The sequence below is a fragment of the Physeter macrocephalus genome, chromosome 20 (genome assembly GCF_002837175.3).
Source record: "Physeter macrocephalus isolate SW-GA chromosome 20, ASM283717v5, whole genome shotgun sequence".
In the NCBI taxonomy this organism is placed as follows: domain Eukaryota; kingdom Metazoa; phylum Chordata; class Mammalia; order Artiodactyla; family Physeteridae; genus Physeter; species Physeter macrocephalus.
Genome location: NC_041233.1, coordinates 90,462,567 through 90,484,877, shown reverse-complemented (window position 1 = coordinate 90,484,877; position 22,311 = coordinate 90,462,567). Strand labels below are relative to the sequence as shown.

The window sequence follows — 22,311 nt, the reverse complement described above, 5'->3', positions numbered from 1 at the left end:
TGTTTCACAGGTATCTCGTGTGGAACATAATCAACAAAATCAAGTTTTATACTGTGTTTCTGGTTTTTAGAAAAATTGTCAAAAAACTACTTCATTTAAAACTGCACTGCACAGCCATGCAATGAAATATTATTTGGCAATAAAAAGAGACAAAGTACTGATACATGCCACTACACAGATGAACTTCTAAACATGATGCTCAGTGAAAGAAACCAGACATAAAAGGCCACATATTATATGATTAGATTTATATGAAATGTCCAGAAAATGCAAACCTATAGAGACAAAAAGTAATTAGCGGCTTCTTAGGGCTGGGGAGCGGAGGGGGGAATGGGAAGTGACTCCTAATGGATGCGGGATTTCTTTTTTGGGCTGATGAAAGAAGGGATAAAGTTAGATTGTGGTAATGGTCACACAACTCTGGAAACGTACTGAACATCATTAAATTCCAGGCTTTAAAAGGGTGAATTTTATGGCATGTAAATCATATCTCAAGAAGGCTATTATTTTAAGAACTACTGCAGGAAAGAGAAAATTTAAAATATCATCAGCATGTACGTTTTTCAAACCTAAATTCTCAGATTTCGGTTTCCTCAACAATACAAACAAAATCAGTTTTTCCAGCACTGAAGTAGGGAGGACCAGACCAGATTAATTCATAAAATAAATTTAAATACTTCCTTTGGAATACAAGATGAAGCATAGATTATGCTTTCATTTGTATCCCAGAAAAAAAGCTGAAATTAGTAAGTTTTCATAGAGTAATTAAATGTGAAATTCTTTATATAATCTCAAAAGGATGGTTTCCTAAGGGGACAGAACTGAAGAGCCACAACTCTCACGTGATGTAATACCTTAGAGTGCTCTGGAGGCCCAGACAGGGACTTGTGTATTGTTTTATCTAAGAAGGCTGTCCCTTTCTTCTCCCATTCAAGAATCATAGATTATTAAATGTGCAAGGTACTCAAGAGATTAACAGTCCAACAGCCCTACTATATAAATGAAGGGGCTAGGACTGCCTCCCCCAGTCTCTGTAAATTATGAGTAGGGGAATTCAATTACTTTCCTTTTATTATACAGTAGTAGTTAAGAGTGGAGGTTAGGGACTGAGATTTCTCTGAGACTCTATTTCCAGATCCAAAACATAAGGATAATAGTTCCTACTTCATAGTGTTGCTGCTATGAGGACTGCTTAAGAAAATATACAAGAGAATTGTTTCTTTTTTAATTTATTTTTTGGCCACGCCATGCAGCACGTGGGGTCTTAGCTGCCCAACCAGGGATCCAACCCATGCCCCCCACGTTGGAAGTGTGGAGTTTTAACTATTGGACCTCCAGGGAAGTCCTACAAGAGAATTGTTTAACACTGTGCCTTGCACAGGAGTGGACATTCAACAGTGTTGGGTTTTTTTTTAAACTTCTGCCCCACTGATAATTCTAGTCACCCCAACCTTTAATCAGCAGATTATAGTGACAAGATGATTGCCTTCTGTATCTGACAAATATGGCGGATCCCGTCACAAATCTGACTTGCCAGACATTTTTTCTCCTCATAACAGTGAACAGGGATCAAGATAGAAAGTTTAAAATGAGAGAAAAAGGAATAGGTGCAAAGTTGTCACAGACAATAAGGGACTCGACAAGTGAGTTCGCAAAGCAAATATCCAGAAATAAATTCCAAACTCCAACCTTCCTCTGGCTACTAAGCAAGTCCATTCCAAATGGTAAAATCTCAGGAATCTATTCTACAGGTTTTGGTCAAACTCTGGAAAAGGAGTAAAGTTAGAATACATGTTTTCTTAACATTTATTAACATTCCTAAGGTAAGATTCTATGCCATGTAGCTGGCTTCAAACCATACTTCTATTTCATATTGAATTTAAAATGATGTCCCAGTAAATTTACAGATTCAAAAATGGAGTAAAAAAAATTTTTTTAATTAAAAACAAACCCCCCCCCACCAAAAAAAACAAAAAAAAAAATGGAAAGAAGGAGGAAAAAGGCATCTTGCAAAATTTATCAGGATGAAAAGCACTTGTCTGAGTAAAAAATTACTACCCACAGGAGTCAAAGATGAAATAAAAACGTTCAAAGAAAGTTTGGCCCAAATGTCTATCACGCTCATATTCGACATCTCATTACCTATAGGTCTGCTTGCTTTTGGAGGTCAGATTAAGGTTTTTTAAGAAAAGAAGTGTGAAAGAAATTATAAAACAAACATAGGGTGTTCTAAGGGAAAACAAGGACCATGTCAGCTGTAGAGGCTCTCTGCCAGTTAAGATGACCGTAATTATTTCACTGTTCATTAAAAACTGATACTGATATGTGTTTGGGTGTCAGATTATATTATCATGTATGTATTATATCATAAACAACATTTTAGATTCACTTTTTTGCCACAACTTTTTACTAATGTCCATTTACGCCTTTTCTTACCTCTTGTGTTAATTTTGGTGTGAACCTCGAGCTGGGGATCACTTGAAACCATACAAGGCCACCAAGGATAGGTTCCCACCTTAGACCAAACAAGATCGCCAACCTGGAACTTAACACCAGCGGACACTTCTGTTGTTGGAACAGAAGGTAACATCGGCTGAACCTGTAGGAGAAGGTCATAAAAAACTTCACTCATACTTTTCTCTGATGCCTGCTATCCGTATCTAGCAAAAGGGAAGAAGAGAGGAGGAAGATAAGCCCCACCCCAAATATTGAAAAGAGGACTGATGGTTTCTGTTGCCGAATTATTGATAAGGCATCTCAAAAATTCACATCTAATAAAAAGTGGTCATAGTTTTGAAAAGGAAAATAATTCGCTAAAAATATCTACCTTTTAAACCAGCTCCAAGATTTATTTCAGTATAGCTTCTGAAGTAATAATACATGCTATGTGTGTTCTAATTTAATCACTCTGCTTCCACCTTCTCACACCATGTTTGGTTAGACAGTATTCACTAAAGCCACTCACCGGGAGCTCCTCTTTCAGTACTGGATCTTCTCTTGGTTTTTCTGATACAGTGTCAACCCTCTCATTTGGTCTCTAGGTGAAAAGAATAAAATGGCAGCAAACCAAAGAACAGTGACACACACAAAGAGTCAAAGAAAACTAAAGAGCAAAGGGAATAAAGGACATTTATTAGCTGAATAATGTAAGGAGGAAAAACACAACTTACATAGTACATGATGCTGTGTCTTTAACATCCATTGTCCATTCTACACCATAGCTATAGCTCCCATTTCTTACTCTATCACTTTTAAAACTTAATTTCTTAATTTGTTGATTTTCTTTTTTTTTAACCTATCAGAGTGCAGAAAAATGGGCACTCTGAGATTGCTAGTAAGATGTAACTTGGAATTCTTCTAGAGAGCAATTTGGCAATATGTATGAAAAGCCTTAAATTTCAGACTCTGACCCTGCAAATCCACTTATAAAAGTGTATACTGAAAAAGCACTGATATATACATATACTGATAGATACACACAAAGATATGCACACCAGTGCTATTTTTAAGAGCGAGAGTTAGAATTAGACATTAGTCTAGATGTCCAAAAGTACAGAATTCGTTAAATAAATTGTAGTACAAATAGATAGTGGAATAATATAAATTTTTAAATGACAGAAAAATAACAATATAATGTTATTTGAAAACAGCAAATTGAAAAGCAGTTTGTATAGTGTGATTCCAATCTTGGAAAAATAATTTCTTATGTGTACAGAAAAAAAAGACTAGACGGATACCACTAGGTGATGGAATAAGTGATTTTCTTGGATGTGCTTTTCTATATTTGTCAAATTGCTTAGAATAAACATCACATTACTTTTCTAATCATAAAACCCACAAATACGTTATTTAAAAATTGATTTCTACAATCCTTTGAGGAGGCAATTTGGAAGTATCTATCAAAATTCAAAATATGTACACTCTTCAATTTAACAATTACATTTTAGGAACCTATCCTACAGAAATACACAAAGTGAGAAAATCTAAGCAGAAGGATGGTAACTACAACATTATTTCATGTCAGTAATCCACATCTATCAAAATCTTCCTACTTTTTATTTTAAAATAGCCTGTATACGCCTTGAAAAATATGTGATACATTGTACAATAAATTGATAAGAGTAGTTATCTCTGAGGAACGAGATTAGGGAAGCGGTGAGGGAAGATCTATACTTGTATGTTATTTGTGTTTTCTGTAAAAAGCAAATTACTTTTGTAATTTAAAAGGTTTAAAAAATTTTCTTGTCAAAGAACAGAATTTAGTTTAGATGGCTTAAAAAAAGAGAAATATATCCATTAACTTAGCTCTAATTCCACTTAAAAAGTATGGCTAATTCTAGAAGTTACTTAAAATTCTCAATTAATTCAAGCAGTTTAAGACGCTGCTATAAAAACAAAGTTTTTTTTGTTTGTTTGTTTGTTTGTTTGTTTGTGGTATGCGGGCCTCCCTCTGTTGTGGCCTCTCCCGTTGCGGAGCACAGGCTCCGGACGCGCAGGCCCAGCGGCCATGGCTCACGGGCCCAGCCGCTCCGCGGCATGTGGGATCCTCCCAGACCGGGGTGCGAACCCGGTTCCCCTGCATCGGCAGGCGGACGTGCAACCACTGCGCCACCAGGGAAGCCCCCAAAGTTTTATTAAATAAAAGAAACTGTAAAAATGGTGAGGAAATGATAAGTCAGACTCATATGCCAAACCCCAAGTATCATTCATTCATTCAGCAGTGCCTACGACTTTCCAGGCACTGTTCTAGAAGTTGGGTATACAATGTTGTAACAGATAGATAGGATCCCTGACCTCAAAGAGCTCACAGTTGGGTAGAAGAGACAGACATTAAACAAACACAAACATACACTCATACAATGTAAATGTAAAAAGAGAAATAATGGTGTGTCTGTATGTAACTATGATATGAAGGTCAGGAAAGGCCTCTCTGAGAAAGTATAATCTGAATCAAAAGAGGAGTTAGTCTAGTAAAAAGTGGGGGAAAGACCATGCCGGAGAGGAGTGGCATGTGTGAAGTCCCTGAGGTTAAACAAAGGTAGAAACTTCAAAAAAGCCATTACAATGGACTTAACTGTCCCAAGGAAGAGAGAGGTTACAAGATAAGTGGAGAGGAGGCTACATCACCAGGGCCTTGTAAGCCACATTTAAGTGTTTCATCCTAAGTGCACCGAAAGCCTCTGAAGAGGATTAGGTAGAGAAGTAATACGTGGCCAATTTCTGTGTTAAAAGGATCACGTTAGCTGTTACACGGAGAATATTTTGGAAGGGAGCAAGAGGGGAAGCAGAATGTCTAATTAGGAGGCTACTGAAAATACTGGAAATAGCCCAAGTGAAAGAAGTAGTGGCAGCTGTTAGTGGGCACTAAATTAGCTCTGTCAGATGCGTCTGTGGTGGCACCACGACTAGCTAATCCAACGGGACACGCTCACTGAGCAAGGAAAGAAAAATCTATGTTCAAATGGGAATTTTTGTCCTGATCTCCGGTGTAATGAGGCAGTTTAAAAATACGGTCCACATTTGCGTAGGCTCATCAGGCAGCTTCATTTCAGTCCACAAATGTAGCTTAAACCTTCACCTCAGCTTCTCATTCTCAAGCTACAGCAGGAGGACAGGACCACCTGGGGAAGCACATATGGAGCCAAGAAGGCAAGTCCTCCTCCTCAGCACATTCAGTCTTCTGATGCCAGGGTGCTAGGGATCTCTGTAACTCTGAGGGCAGATAGATACGGAGTGACTCATCTTTGCCAAACGACAGAACCCTACTGTTGTTAAGAACTCGTCTGAAGCTCAGTAACATTTTCCCTTTCTGGATTAAAGACAGGATTTCCTCCAAAACCTTTTTATTATTCAAATGTCTTACCTCTTTTTGATTTTTTTTGTTTGTTCCATATTGTTCACATTTCCTCCAGGCTGGCTTGAAACACTGTTAAAATCACTTTCAAAGAACTGAGATTTTTTTTACACAGTCATTTTAATAGGCAAGAAATGGCAAGGGAGAAAAAGAGGCCCAAGAAGATTTATTCTAAGCTTTCAAGACTATAAAAATAAAAGAAGAAAAAAAAGTCAAATAAGGATGCTGCAGTGACAGAAAGGGAATATACATGGTAAAATGTGCTAATGCGTGAACAAAACAGTAATGCTTATTAGGCATTTAGGGACCTATGACTTGAGCTCAAAAGAAAGGTAAAGAGAGAGAACATAGTATCACAAATACCAATTAAGAAGGGGAGTTTTTAAGATGAAATGGTCAAGGGAAGCCAGATGCTTAGGCGTCAACAAAAATAAGGAGTCAGAAATTGCCAACAGATAAAATACTGCTGGGTATAAAATCCATTTTCCTTCAGTTGTTCAAAGGATAAGCTTAAAAGAGATTAAAATCAAACAGGGACTGAAGATACCTTTTTTGGTACTAGTAGTGCTGCTTCAGAAAGAGAAAGCATCAGAGAAAAGGTGACAGTGAGTGAGCTCCCTCGAGTCATCTTAATTTTTTTAAATAAATTTATTTATTTTATTTATTTTTGGCTGCATTGGGTCTTCATTGCTGCACGCGGGCTTTCTCTAGTTGTGGTGAGCGGGGGCTACTCTTCGTTGCGGTGTGCGGGCTTCTCATTGCGGTGGCTTCTCTTGTTGCCAAGCATGGGCTCTAGGCGTGCGGGATTCAGTAGTTGTGGCACGCGGGCTCTAGAGCCCAGGCTCAGTAGTTGTGATATACAGGCTTAGTTGCTCCGCGGCACGTGGGATCTTCCCGGACCAGGGCTCGAACCCGTGCCCCTTGCATTGGCAGGCGGATTCTCAACCACTGCGCCACCAGGGAAGCCCAAGTCATCTTAATTTTAAATGAGGGCTTCCCTGGTGGCACAGTGGTTAAGAATCCGCCTGCCAATGCAGGGGACACGGGTTCGAGCCCTGGTCTGGGAAGATCCCACGTGCCACGGAGCAACTAAGCCCGTGCGCCACAACTACTGAGCCAGTGCTCAAGAGCCCAGAAGCCACAATTACTGAGCCTGCATGCTACAACTACTGAAGCCCACGCACCACAACAAGAGAAGCCACCGCAATGAGAAACCCGCGCACCTGAACAAAGAGTAGCCCCCCGCTCGCCACACCTAGAGAAAGCCCGAGTGCAGCAAGGAAGACCCAAAGCAGCCAAAACTAAATTTAAAAAAAAAATTAGGGGGAATTCCCTGGTGGTCCAGTGGTTAGGACTCCGTGCTTTCACTGCTGAGGGCCCAGGTTCAATCCCTCGTCAGGGAACTAAGATCCCACAAGCCATGTGGTGTAGACAAAAAAAAAAAAAAAAAAAAAAAAAAAAATTGGTCTTTTTAAAATTAAAACCCAAGAGATTTATCAGGATGAATAATACTCATCAAATCTGGCAGAATTCGAAATATTTAATAGTTTTCAAAACATTAAGTAAAATCATATTCTCTAAAAGAACCAAAAACTTATGTCATCTTTTAAGGTAGAAAGAAAAATGTAAAGTCAGTAAATCGTGCATTTTTCTTTTACTTTCTGAATAACTGTGTAAGTTCGCAATGCATATGAACAGTTTCTAAGAATTTTAAGACCTAACGCTCTGAGGCTGGAGAACCAAATATAACCTCTAACTTAGTGCTAATGGGACCAAACCAGCCATCTGGCTTTTTTTTTTTTTTTTGCGTTACGCGGGCCTCTCACTGTTGAGGCCTCTCCCGTTGCGGAGCACAGGCTCCAGACCTGCAGGCCCAGCGGCCATGGCTCACGGGCCCAGCCGCTCCGCGGCATGCAAGATCCTCCTGGACCGGGGCACGAACCCGTGTCCCCTGCATCGGCAGGCGGACTCCCAACCACTGCGCCACGAGGGAAGCCCCATCTGGCTTTTTATAAGTGAAAATGGCAAGCTAAGAGTTAATGAGAATAGCTTTAGTGGATAAGCCCACCAAGGTGCTGGTAGAAGACCAATGTTTGAATAGGGCCTACACTCACATGCCTGAGGCATTACACCTGCCAAGGAGGAAGAAATGCAGAAACATTTCCACATGTTTCTAATTTGGTGGGAGAGAAAACAGCTAAAGCAGCTTTACAAAATATACAATTTCAGTAGTGATCTCAGGTCTCCTGCTGCCTAGATGTTTGGACACATTTTCATTGTTGAGAAGATATACTTAGGTTGTTCCAAAGAACAGCCACTCTTTAGAAGGCCAAACAGCTCAGAATTGGGAGGAAATACTTGCAGATCAAATATGAAGAAAAAAGGAAAGAAAAAAGAAGTGAAATCTTGAAGTGTATTATTTTAGATGAGATTTTGTTTGCTTTGTTTGTCTCAAAAAAGAACCTATGAGCGAGCTTTTAAGGAAGAAACCTACATCTATATCCATATATCTATAGCTATATCTATCTATATATCTGCAAACCCAGCTTGAGGACAATCATCCCGGGCACACAGTTCTCATTATGCTTCCCTCAAGCATCTGGGGGAGGGGAGCTGTCCCGTGGTGTGGGCAAACTCTTACGTGGGCTTCTTTCCCTTCTACGCCAGCTACAATGCTGAACACCAAGGGCGTGGACCCCCAGTGACAACCAGGAGGCACAAGGGCATCAAAAATTAAAGCACTTAAAAACAACTGTCCTGAAGAAAGCAATAGAGATGTTGTTTAAGAAGTTAAGAAAACCCCATTAAACACATACACGGTTACAAAAAACGGGCTGATTTGTGCACATCCCTTGTCCGCATGGCTTAGCAGAGACACGGCACTAACAACAAGCAGGGCCCTTGGGGGCTCCAGCCCAGAGTTCTACTGTCAGAATGGAGGATCACTTTTATGGCACCATCTCTTAAGCTGGTAACTGCCTCCCATGTGTGATAAAAGTTTAATTAATCAATTTCAACTAACAAGAGCTTAGCTTTTCACCATATTTCTTTCAAAGAAAAAACCCTGGATTTCCCCCCAAAACTCAACTTTCAGGCAATGGTCTTGGTAACATTTAGTGCAGTCAATGCCACTTAACACATCTATACCTTCAGTCAAAGTGACATTCCTTTACCCCAAGATACTGTAAGATCCTAAATAATGAAATATTAAATTATGCCCCTCATGATTTACTAAAAAAGAAAATGAACTAAAACTCTTAAATTACATCTAACCATTCTAATTCCTGGATATAACAGTTAACTGAAGGTTTAAGTCATATAAACGGCCAGACACAGCAGACATCCAACAAAGACAGAATTGGCTTTAAAATCTCACTGAAAAGTGACTACTAGAAATATCACATCACTGCACTGAATTTTTTTCCTAGATTCCAATAAAACAAAGAGTGGATAGGAAAAATGAACAGACTATCTTCTCCTGACTCTGCTTCCAGCCCTATTTCTATTTTGTGACATATTTTAAACTATATATTTTAATATTTTTACCAATAAAGGCAAGAAGTCTAGCCTAATAAATAAAATTGGGTATTCTATTTGCCAGATTCTCTAGAGCAAAGGCAAGAGGGGCCAGCAAGATGGCTCTCAGGACCTGCGCTAAAACCACATGCAAGTTTTATGCATTTTCGTGATTGCTAACGGTCATAGTGCATCACGTGTCTTTTCTCTGCAGGTCCATGAAAGAACTGCTACAGTGGACGCCTCTGGAGAGTAAAAAGTTAACTTCTCTCCTTCCACTGATTCATTCATTTAATAAACAGTATAAGATACTACGTGAGCTAAGTTCTGTGGGGGGCATTTAATAAATGACAGACGAAATTCAAAGGCATTCCAGAAACCACTTAGTTTCAAAGCCTTCATTTTACAGCTGCAGAACTAAGATGGAAGAACTGCTAGTGTCCGCGATTACTCTTTATCTCATCACCCAGTTTTATTTTCTTCATAGCACCTACCACTATCTAAACTTAGACTCATTTACATACATACGTGTGTATTTTCTGCCTCTTCTTACTAGAATATTAGCACCCTGAAAGTAGGCATCTTTACTTTTCATTCACTGCCCGACTTTCAATTCTTAGAAAAGCGTCTAGCACACATTAGGTACTCAGTTGATATTTGTTAAATGAATAAATAACTATAGAAAAATGAGAAAAACATACTGAAATATCACACTGAGACTTGTGAGAGCCTAGAACCAGTGTGACCTTTACTCCAGAAAAACATCATATTTGAGCTGTGTGAAGTAGGTGGAACCCAGCTACCAAGGAAAAGGTGAGTTGGTAAGATGTAAACATTTCTTTGAACAGAAGATGATAAATTAACTTATTCAGGCATAGCAGATAGAAAAGCATACAACTGTCACAAACATCCATATTCATTTCTTCCCAAATCAATGTCTGGGGACATCTTCAAGTAATACCATGTATTAGAATACTAACTAAAACTCTTCATTCAAGCTAGCGTTGATTTGTTACATACCTTTCTTATTAAGAAAATTAATACTGAAACCTCAGAGATGTTAAAAAAATTTAGCAGCATGCATCTTAAGTTACCACTAAAGAATGACTTTTATAAAACCTCTACCTGAAGATTTAGTGAATATGTATGAATACTAACTGATTTTATAAAAAGAGTTCCTTTATTTACTTCAGGTTATTTTGTGGCAAACACACTAGTAATGAGGGTTAAACCTAAGCTCTACTGGCAAAAGTTGGTCTGGAACAATGGAAAACCAATATCATTAACCATCTTTCTCTGCCTTTCCTCTTCATCTTCAGAAACCAGGAGTTTTTTTTGTTTGGTTGGTTGGGTTTTTTTAACATCTTTATTGGAGTATAACTGCTTTACAGTGCTGTGTTAGTTTCTGCTGTGTAACAAAGTGAATCAGCTATATGCATACATATTTTCCCACATCCCTTCCCTCTTGCGTCTCCCTCCCACCCTCCTTATCCCACCGTTCTAGGTGGTCGCAAAGCACCGAGCTGATCTCCCTGTGCTATGCAGCAGCTTCCCACTAGCTATCTATTTTACATTTGGTAGCGTATGTATGTCCATGCCACTCTCCCTTCGTCCCAGCTTACCCTTACCCCTCCCCGTGTCCTCAAGTCCATTCTCTACGTCTGCGTCTTTATTCCCCTCCTGCCCCTAGGTTCTTCATAACTTTTTTTTTTAAGATTCCATATACATGTGTTAGCATACGGTATTTGTTTTTCTCTTTCTGACTTACTTCACTCTGTATGACATACTCTAGGTCCATACACCTCACTGTAAATAACTCAATTTCGCAGAAACCAGTTTATTACAAGCAAAATTAGGTGAGGCTATTAAACAAAGAAACATAGGAGGCAAGATATTTAGTGTCACATGTTTCTAAAATATTTCTTTACTCTGATGATGGCCATTCATTTATTCAACAAATATTTACTTACCACCTATCATAACATCCCAAGCTCCATGCTAGGGATCAGATGAAAGAAGTTATCAGAAATATTTATATTTGGAGAGATAAAAACTGAAAAAGATCTCTTGGACTTCCAGTAAATGTGAAATATTACAAATTTTTTCAAAAAGATGTTTCAACTTACATTTTGTTCCTCTGGTTCTAATTTGGGGATTTTGTGTGACTTGCGCTCTTCAGATCTAGATGAATCATGCTTGTTGCTTTTTTTCCTCTTTTCTTTTCTGCTTTCATGCTTTGACTTTGTGTGCTCACTTGCCTGTACTTCATTTAAAAGGTCTCCACAAAGGGAAGACTCAAACAATTCCCTGCCATTCTGGATAGTTTTGGTTATTTTTAGTTTAATTTCAGGTGAGCCAGTCTTCTTTGGAATCACAGTCTGTGGTACTGAAGGAGGAGGTGGTGGCTGTGGAGGAGAAGGTTTTTCCAGAATTTCATGTGGTCTTGTGTTTGGAATTTCTGAATGGTAATAGTCAGTGGGGCTAAAGTTTCTAACTGCACCAAAGCCATTGGCCGACCCATTGGGATACTGATTATAGGACTGGTATTTGGTTTGAGTTTCGTACATGCTGATCGATGATGGGTAGCCATTCGTGAGTGGAGGAAGATCTTCTGTTGTAGGTGGGTACTGAAAGCCTTGCTGCAAGGTAGCTTCGTATGGTGTCTGGCCACCATCTTCAACAATGTCACTGTTGTTATCAAAGGCATCCTCCTGACGGATGTTGGCGGAGTCAATGAGTTGAGGTGGTTGCTGAATTGTGTTTCCCATGATCCCTTGCATGAAAGAGAAAGAGAAATCCATTGTTCTGCTCCAGCATCCTTAACTTTCCCTTTCTCTCATCGGGCCTAAAGTTTTAAAAGAGAGATTAAAAGGTGTTAGTTAACATCCTCAAAGACTAGAGGCTAATCAACTGCAAAAGGATTAAAGTAAAATATTCTGAATCCAATTTTCATACCCAGATCTGCACAAACTAAATTTTTAAAACAGGTAGCCAATATAATTCTGACACAGAGCAAATACTTTTTATCTTAAATGCTTATCTGTTTGAAACTCAATTACTTTCACAATACCTTGAGTAACAAAATTTTATCCTCTTTGCCATCATGCAAAACAGTTTTGACATTCCTTTCTGTTTCCCAAATTAGAGATTATAAGTCTCAGTTAAAACTGTAAATTGCAAAATAAGCAGTGTCCTGACACATACGAATTAGGTTCCATGTGTGCTTTCCTTAAATCATTCATATTTTATCCAGTGGTTCTGTTATTACAAAAATAATAAAATCTTATTGCAAATATTTTAAATACAAAAATTAAAAGGCCAAAGCCTCTCCCACTCCACCATTCCCATTCTCCTAAGTCATGGATAACCACTGTAAATACTTTAGTGGGTACTCTTCCAAATATTTCTCTACATATTTATACACAAAATGTTTAAAAGAGTTTATTCTGTGACTTGCTTGTTCAACTTAAAGTATGCCCTAGATATCTTTCTACATCAGCATGTACAGATCACTCTCATACATACTTCACTCTTTCAGTGGCTGCACAGTAAACAACTGTGTAATCTACCCTAACATGTTTAACCATTTGCGTACTTACAATCATTGAGTTGCTCACAACTGTTTGGTATTATCAACAGGTTTACAGGAAAACTTTCTTGAAACTGTATCTTTATGCATATATGTATTCTTCCAGGACAGATCTGAATTTTGATAGATACTGCAAAACTGTTTTATAGGCTGTACTATATCAATTTATACTCATACCAGTAGTATGAGGGGATGCCTGATTTCCTATACTCTTGCCAGTATCTAGTTGTTTTTAATCTGTGGTATGTATAGCAGAATCATCCTTACTTTTACAAAAGGCACATGTCAAGATCTATATACTGATGGCTTTGATTTAGTAAGTCTGGGGTGAGGCCTCGAGCATGAGTATTTTAAGGCCACATTCCAGCTCATACTGATGCACACTCCTGGCTGGGTCACTGCATTGTACTCCCACCATTATTGTGCCTTCTCTAGAAGGTGTCTGAAAATGCCCACATTGTGTAACAATGTTATAATACGGATAAGCATCTGTTAGGAAATGCTCTAAGACCACTCTGCTTTGTCATAAGGCTTGACAGTCTCACATCTTGAGACAGAGGATTAATGGACTGCCCAGATATTACTTTGAAAATCCTATAAACATTTCTTCTAAAAAGCTCTAAGGCTGAGAGGATTTCACTACTGTATCAAGTCTGATGAACTGACTGTAGCTGCCGGAATACTGGGAAGAGGATTCTGAAGCTACAGTCCAGTTCAATTCCATGACCAACTAATAATGTCCACCATCTTGGTTCTAGTAGGATTTACCATAATGATAAAGCAAGTAACCCAGAACAGCAAAGGGAAGAAGGAAACAAAAGCTGACAACACTTTCCAAGGTGTATCCAATTAAACAGCTGTTGTTTATTCTGCTGTTAGCAAATGGAATTTTAGAAGTTCTAAAATTGCAAACAATGAATATGCGAGCATATAGGAAATCAAACTGTCCTTACTGCTCTATAGTGGAGTGGGGGATGGGGGGCATGGGGTGTGAGAGAGCACTCCAGCTTTTTTAGCATCTACTCTGGGTCAAGCAGTTTATATGTATCTCATTTAATCCTCAAAACAACTCTGCAAGGTGGATATCTGACTCCTGCCTCCTAGGTAAAGAAAGTGAGTTTCAGAGGGGTTAGGTGTCTTGCTTAAACCCCTATAACCAGAGGGCCGAATTAGGATTTGAATGTAAGCATCTCTGACTCTAAAGCCCAAGATTTTTGCCACTATGCCACTTCCATTTTCTTCAGCTGTAGGTTCTGAGAGGATTTGTTTCTTTCCTTCATGTGCTTTTACTCCTTGGTCACTGCCAAAATAACGACTAACTATTCTATAATAACCACCGCTGACACTTAAAGAGCGCTTATAGAGTGTGCCAGGAGCTGTTAAGCGCTCTAAACACCGTACTACATTTAATGCTCCCAACAATCTTCAGCTAGACATTAATGTCAGTTCCCATTATGGATGGGGAAACAGAGGCAAGAGAGGTTATGACTTGCTCAAATGCACAAGGCTAGTCATTAGCTGACAGCTGGGATTTGAGCCAGGCAGTCTGGTTTCAGAATCTGTGATCCTAACCAGCATACTGTACTGATAATGCTGACAAAGGTTAGAAATCATTTCTTTATATATATAGCTTAAGAGTTGAAACATTACCCTACTCTGACCCTTGGCAAAAATGTATATAGCACACAGACACTAGAAGGGTATGTTCTAAAATTCCGTAAACAGGGACTTTTCTGGTGGCACGGTGGTTAAGAATCCGCCTGCCAATGCAGGGGACACGGGTTCGAGCCCTGGTCCGGGAAGATCCCACATGCCGCAGAGCCACTAGGCCCATGTGCCACAACTACTGAGCCCACGTGCCACTACTACTGAAGCCTGTGCACCTAGAGCCCGTATTCCGCAGCAAAAGAAACCACCGCAATGAGAAGCCACCGTAACGAAGAGAAGCCCCCGCTTGCCGCAACTAGAGAGAGCCTGCATGAAGCAACAAAGACCCAAAGCAGCCAAAATGTAAATAAATTAATTAATTAGTTTTTAAAACTAAAGGAATACTTAATTAAATCATTATCCTGTAGTAAATGTCAGATGTGAAAAAGAAAATAAAAATAGAAAAATAAATAAATAAATAAAATTCCGTAAACACACATGGGGTAAGTACACACGTAGAATTCAAAAGTTCTCCAAACTTCCAACTTGAAGGCAAGTTAAATACCAACATTTGACAAGATGCAACCTATGTTTTTGGTTCTCATAATTGTTGTACACAAGATCAGCTTCCAGATAGTCTCCCAAATTATAGTCTACAGAGGTTTTCAGGCACATGTACTCAGAGACTAAGATTTCTGATGCTTTTGATTTAGTTCCAAACACAAACTTCTAAGAAGTTTGGTATTTTCCCCCTTCTCTTCTCTTCTCTAGCTCTATAACCAAATATTTTATTTTAGCTTGAACTAAGAAGAGAAATAACATTACCCTATTACAATTATAGTATAAGAGTTTACAATTACAGTGTTTTCATATACATTTTTTAAAATTAATTAATTTATTTGGTTGTACCGGGTCTTAGTTGAGGCTTGCCTGCTCCTTAGTTGTGGCATGCGAACTCTTAGTTGCGGCATGCATGTGGGATCTAGTTCCCTGACCAGGGATCAAACCCAGGCCCCCTGCTTTGGGAGCTCCGAGTCTTAACCACTGCACCACCAGGGAAGTCCCCTCATATACAGTCTTATTTAATCCACAAAACAAGCCTGTAAAGCTGACAGGGGAGGTGTTAGCTTCATTTTTCAGATAACTACATTCAATATTTGCTGAATTTCCCAAGACTACAAAGCTAATTAGTGATTAAGCCTGAAAAAGAAGCAACCTCTTAGCTTCTAATCCTGTGCTCTCTTCCACAAGATCTCACTGCCAGAGAATATCCAACCACCCACAGACAACATACTATAACCTTAAGAGTCATACGTTCAAAGCTGAACAGACTGTCCTTCCTTAATTCAGCTTTCCTTTCAGACTACCCCAGATCGGCCGTTGCTTCCACTACTTTTCTAGCTTCCCAGGCTAGCAGCCTCAGGTTCACAGGTGACTGATTCTTCCCTCTCTGTGAGGCCGTAAAACTAATCACTGGACAAGTCTAGTCTCTTCCTCTGAACTCTGATTTGTTCTTTGATCTCTACATCCACGTCAGGCCAGGCCCTCATCAGCACCTTATCCTGGACCTACAATGACTGATTTTCTAGCTATTTCTCACCTCTAACTACTTCTTCTTTAGTTTCATCTAAAACCAAACTGCACTGAGTCTACTCCCATATTAAGACACTCTGAACTCCATACCACACCAAGTCCCTTCCATGCCCTTCAAAATTTTCCATAATCCGACTTTCTCCTACCAATACAAATGGCATGTGCATGAATGAATTTTTCTGAGCATCCACTGGGCCAAATACCCATAAACTGAGGCCTAATATATTACACGTTGTTTAATCCTATGAAGCAAAGTATCATTCCCATTTTACAGATGAGAAGGAATGGAGCTCAAAAAGATCAAGTGATTTGCCCTTAGTCATGCAGCCAACAGAAGTTGAGTAAAATGGTGAAACTCAGATCTTCTAACTCCAATACAGAACTCTTTACATGGCAGCTGCCTCATAATATGCAAACTACCCAAACTTCCCATTTTAATCCAATATGCTCCATACCCATAATACAAATGCCTGTTTGACAGCTTCTCTCATATCTCACAAGCATCTTAAAATTCCTAATAATGAACTCTTAGTTTTTATTTTACTTAAGCGTGTCCTTCCCCCAGTCCCTCCTATGAGAAGGAGATGAAACCTCCATCTATCAGTTGTCAAAGCCAGAAACCTGGGGATCATGACACACCCCTTCCCCTCACTCCTACTCCTGCCCAATCTGCAGGAACTCCCGGGGTCTTACTTCCCAAGTGCACGTCTCACACTTGTCTGCCTCATTCCACGTCCCCATCTCCTCACACTGGCCCCTGCACCTCCCCTTGGCTCCTGCACAGCTGCCTCCGCGGTCTGCAGGCTGCTTCTCCTGCCTCTCAGAGCCTACTTCCCCAGAGGACAGCCCGCTGCCTTTTAAAAGCTAACCCAATCACGTGACGACTCCTCAGATTACAGCAGGGAAAGTGAGAGACAACATGGATTACTCTCACAAGAGTCATTTTGAATGAAAGAACCCAGACACCACGATTCCACTTATATAGTACACAGTGTGATTTCATTTACACAAGGTTCAAAAACAGGATGAAGTTAAAACTAAATCCATGGAGATAGCTGTCAGAACAGTAGTTGCTTTTTTTGGATGGCATGCTGTAAACACTGGAGGGGGGCCATAAGGGAGGTTTTTAAGCTGCTAGTTATATTTAATTTATTGATCTAGACAGTAATTACATGATTTGCTAAAATAAGCAAAAACAAGCAACAAAACCTTCAATGCCTTCCCAGTGCACTCAAATAAAATCCAGACTATGTATCATCCCAGCAAGTCCCTGCATGGTCAGGCCTCAGTTTACATTTCCCAAGTTATCTACGAACACTCTCCACTGGAAGCATCACACTCCAGGGGCTTCTTTTCAATTTCCCAAACGTGCCAACTCCCTTTCTGCAATCGGGACTCTCATATGTGCTGCTCCGGCTTAAACACCTCCCAGAGAGGACGCCCGAGGCCCTCTGCTCATTCTCCCCAGTAAGCCTATTTTTCACCCTTTATAGGACTCCCCACAATACGTATTATTCAGGTATGCGTTCACCCTCTTATGGCCTGTCTCCCTCATTCCACTGCATGCTCTGTAAGTGCAGGGACCATGGATGTCTTATTCAATGCTGGACACTCAATACTGTTCAATTAACAGATGAATGAAAAAGTCCCTGATCTCAAAGGGCTTAAAACTCATACACCTCCACTGACCTGCAGGATTTCTGGGGATATTAGCCTATAATGTAACTTTACTCACCCACTAATCCCTTGTTTGGTAAAAATGTATTATGCTCATTGTAAAAAACAAACAAGCAAACAAATAAAACATTGATACCCATAGTTACATGGTCAACTGATCTTCCACAAAGGTGCCAAGGTAATTCAAGGGGAAAGGATGGTATTTTCAACAGACGGAGCCGGGCAAAAATGACTGGGTATCTGTATGGAAAAAGCGAACCTCACCCTTCTCTTACATTATACACAAAAAATAACTAAAATTAGTTCATAAACCTGGTACTAAAGTCAAACCATAAAACTTCTAGAATAAAACGTGGGAGAAAATATACCACTGTGTTAGGCAGAAGATTTCTTAAACAGGACACAAATACCATGAACTATGAAAGAAAAAGACTGATAAAATTGACTTCAAAATTAAAAACTCCTGCTCTTCAAAAGTCACAGTTAAGAAAAAAAGGTGTGAAACTAACACAACATTGTAAATCAAGTATACTTCAATAGAAAATTTAAAAATAAAAAAATTTAAATGGCAAAAAAAAAAAAGGTGAATTATAGGCAGAGAGAAAATATTCGCAAAATACATATCTAACAAAGAATACCCTTATACTCTTACATTCTAGGAAATGGGGAGAGATCCACTAAGGGTTTTTGTGTAAAAATAAGACAAGTGAAACGACAGTTTAAATATTCATCACTCCACAGGTTACTTACTAATTGCAAACAGAAATGTGTACAGGAGAGAGCTGTGGCAGGCAGCGTTTCAGACAAGTGAGGAGATATGGCGCTACCAGAAGCCAGGCGGACAGGCCTCCTGTGCCTTGTGGTGTGATTCATGAACACATCATCATCTCCGAAGTTCTCTTCCCAGCACTTACACTGAATCTCAAAATGAGGAAACAATCAGACAAATCCAAAACGTGGCACTTTCTCTCAGAAAACTGGCCTCAGCTCTTCAAAAGTTAATGTTACAAACAAAAGGTGGAAAGACTATTCTATATTTTAAAAGACAAGATTTAACAACCAATGCAATAATGGGTGAACTTTGATGAAATCCTGGATTTAAACATACACACGAACGTAAAAATAATGTTTTGGAGAAAATGAGAATTTAAAATGTGAACTAGCTACTAAACAATGGAGCTACTAATTTTCAAAGGTATAACGGTGTTCTGTTTATGTAAGAAAATGTCCCTATTCTTAGGAGAGCTATGCTGAAACATTTAAAGTGTCATGTGATCCACAACTTTCAAATGGTTTAAGATTTTTAAAGTACATATACCTAGAGTAAAACAAAGGAGGCAAAATGTTAACAATTCACTAATCCAGGTGTTGACTGTAATATTCTTTTAACTTTCCTAAAGGCTTGAAAATTTTTTAAGTAAATGTTGGGGAAAAATAAAAATAAATAATTTAGCTAAGGGGTTGGAAGAAGTATTGAAAAGAAAAAGCAACTGCTTCTTAAGGTGGAAAAGCGTGCATTAAATCTTGACACCATATTCTGACCAACTCAGCTAAATGGTCCACTGTATCATATTTTCTAGAAAGTCTAAGCATGAACAGAGCCACACTTTTTCATATTATACCTCCAAAGAGTACAATAATGCAATCAAGAAAGTAGTTTTGATAATGAAAAAAGAAGATATTTTAGGACCATAACTAAATTCCTTTACACAGTGATTTTTATACGTACTGCAGTCTGGCGGCCAGCCTTCAAACGGCAGACACACCAACTGACATTACAGAATTAGGAGGCGCTCTAGTGAGTATCATGGTTGCACGAATCAAACTGCTAGGTTCAAAACCCAGAGCCAAGGCTCATTAGCTATGTGACTTTCGGCAACTTAATCTCCCTAAATCTCAGTTTTCTTACCCAGAAACTGTGGATACTTTAATTGTCTACAGTGTTTCTGTAAGAAATAAGAGTTAATCCATGAGCAGTAATTCGGACAGTGCCCCAAGTATCGTTAGAGCCCAGTATCTATTGGCTATTATTACTGTTATCATTCAGTACAATGCTGGGCACACAGAACTTGTGAAAAACCTGATCTCTGACCTGAAGGCATTCACAATCTCTTTAGTATATTAGACAAGATAGGATTTTATGGGCAAGACTCATATGTAAACACATTAAACAGAAGGTGACTAAGAATTACATTGTGTGCCATCAGAATCAGAAGACATTTGAGGACAATGCTCACTGGGGAAGGAGGCATTTAGGCCACGAAAGACAGGCAGGATAGGAAGTTAGGTGTTTTTCACCCACACTTCTTTTTTTTTTTTGGCCGTGCCACACGGCTTGCGGGATCTTAGTTCTCCAACTAGGGATCGAACCCGGGCCCCCCTACAGTGGAAGCTCGGAGTCCTAACCACTGGACATCCAGGGAAGTCCCTCACCCACACATTTCAAAACTCCTCCACAGAGGCCACCAAAAACTCTCATACCTCTGTCATTAATAAATCCCTGATAAAGATGTATGTTTTAAATTTTTTGTATTACTAAAGTAATAATAACAATGACTAACATTTGAGGACTTACTAAGTGTCAATGCTACGCTAAATGCTTCACATTTGTTATATTATTTCACTCCTTATAACACCTCTTCGAGAAAATACTATTGCTTCCCCCATTTCACAAGTGAAAAATGAAGGCCAGCATGATTCAGTGACTTGCCCACAGTCAGACATCATGTAAATGGAGGATTCACACACAGGCCCTCTGTCCCACAGCACTGGCTCTTGGCCAGTAAACTCATTTCTCACCATCCCTAAGTATGTTGAGTAAACAGCAACCCAAACATTCACTGTACATCACACACTTCCCGATCTGCTGCCCAGAGCTAACAATTTGGTGGGAGACTTAGCGAACTAGCGTTCCGCCCATTCTAATATGTACTTCCAAGTAAATGAAACCATCACAGGCAAACAATTTAGGACAAATTCTTCCTCTGACCAATGTTTCCACGTTGGTTTTTGTTTTGTTTTGTTTTGAGATGAAAGAAATCAGTGAATGAAAACAAAGAGATGAAAGAAATCAATAAATGAATATGTTTTTCTTAATTTTGTTGAAGCCGTTCACAGACATTTTTAAGGAAAAAAGTTGAAAGTTATCAAATAAAGCTTTAGGTCATTCATTCATTCATTCACCAACTTATTCATGAGGGGAGTGATAACAGAAAAGTTTACTTAAGTCAATCTTAGACACAGAGTTAAAAGAAAAAGGAAGCATGTTATGTTTCAGATGAACAGCTTGAGGCTATAAACATCAATTAAGCATTCATGATGTGTTAAATGTTTAGTCTAAGTCACTATAACAAATTCTTAAAATGAACAATGCCCTTTGGTAGACTGTACATATTGCTAGATTCCACTTTACAGAATTACATGCTGTGCCGTATATACTTATTTTCCTATGTTTAACTCCAGTTTCTTCTCAATAAGAAAAAAACTTTATATTTTATTATGGATCAAAATCCCTCATATTCATATCATTATTCAGGCTTTTTGGAATCAGAAGTAGTTCTAAAGGTGTCATATAAATTACCTATTTCTGTCTTCCGACCCAACTGCCCCTTCAATACATTCCTAGGTTACTTAATTTGTAAATCTAACAGCATCACTTTCCTGATTAAAACCCTTCAATGATTCCTAGAAAAAGTCAAAGCACTTCAGCCAACAGAGCACACAGGCCCTCTAAGCAAGGTCTCTATCCATATCTCCAACCTTAAGTCACTTTTGTACACTAGTAATGTCAGGTTACTAAGAATTACCGTACACACATGATTTCGTACCACTGTGCCTTTACTAATTTATCTCCTATGCCTAATACGCCCTTTTACTTTTTTTTTTGGCTTGACTTTTAGTCATCTTTTGAGCTCAGAAAGTCATTTCCAAGGAGTAGTCACTTAAGTTCTAGGCTAGTCTGAGTAACTTTCCTCTGTGTTCCTAAGATAAAACCTCTTAGAATTAATCATGAAACAATCTGTTCATGTGATTTTCTTAAGAGCAGGAAGTAATTTTATTCATCCATCTGCTCCTAGAACCCAAAGCAAAGGCTCAGAGGAGGGGCTTAATGAACCTTTTAAACTGAACTGTGTAAACTTAAGGGAGTTATTACATATAAATGAAATGCTTTAAAGACTTGTTGAGGATCTTGCTGTGAAGAATGCAAGATAATATAAACGCAACTACGGTCTCCTCAGGAATATCCTTGGCAAAATTTGACTGATAACCAGTTACCTAGCCACTACTGAGATTCTCCTTAGTTCTGGGCTACACTTCCCTGCAAGGCTTAAAGCCCCAAGAGACTGGCATGAAGTCAAATGAATTTCCAGGGAGAGTCTATTAACCCAACAAAAGACCAAAAGATATCAAAAACTCCTTTATAAGCATATCTATT

General features: G+C 39.0%; 1 protein-coding gene across 1 annotated transcript in view; it reads right to left on the bottom strand.

Annotated features, from left to right (window-relative positions):
- Positions 1-22,311, bottom strand: part of LOC129391328 (histone-lysine N-methyltransferase NSD3-like) — a 64,797-nt gene that overhangs the window by 18,814 nt on the left and 23,672 nt on the right. The window contains exons 2-4 of the mRNA XM_055081056.1: positions 11,497-12,215; positions 2,966-3,037; positions 2,437-2,599 (exon numbers count right to left, since the gene is read on the bottom strand). Of these exons, the coding sequence (XP_054937031.1) occupies positions 2,437-2,599; positions 2,966-3,037; positions 11,497-12,171 (910 nt within the window). The 5' untranslated portion in view covers positions 12,172-12,215. The remainder of the gene's footprint in view (positions 1-2,436; positions 2,600-2,965; positions 3,038-11,496; positions 12,216-22,311) is intronic.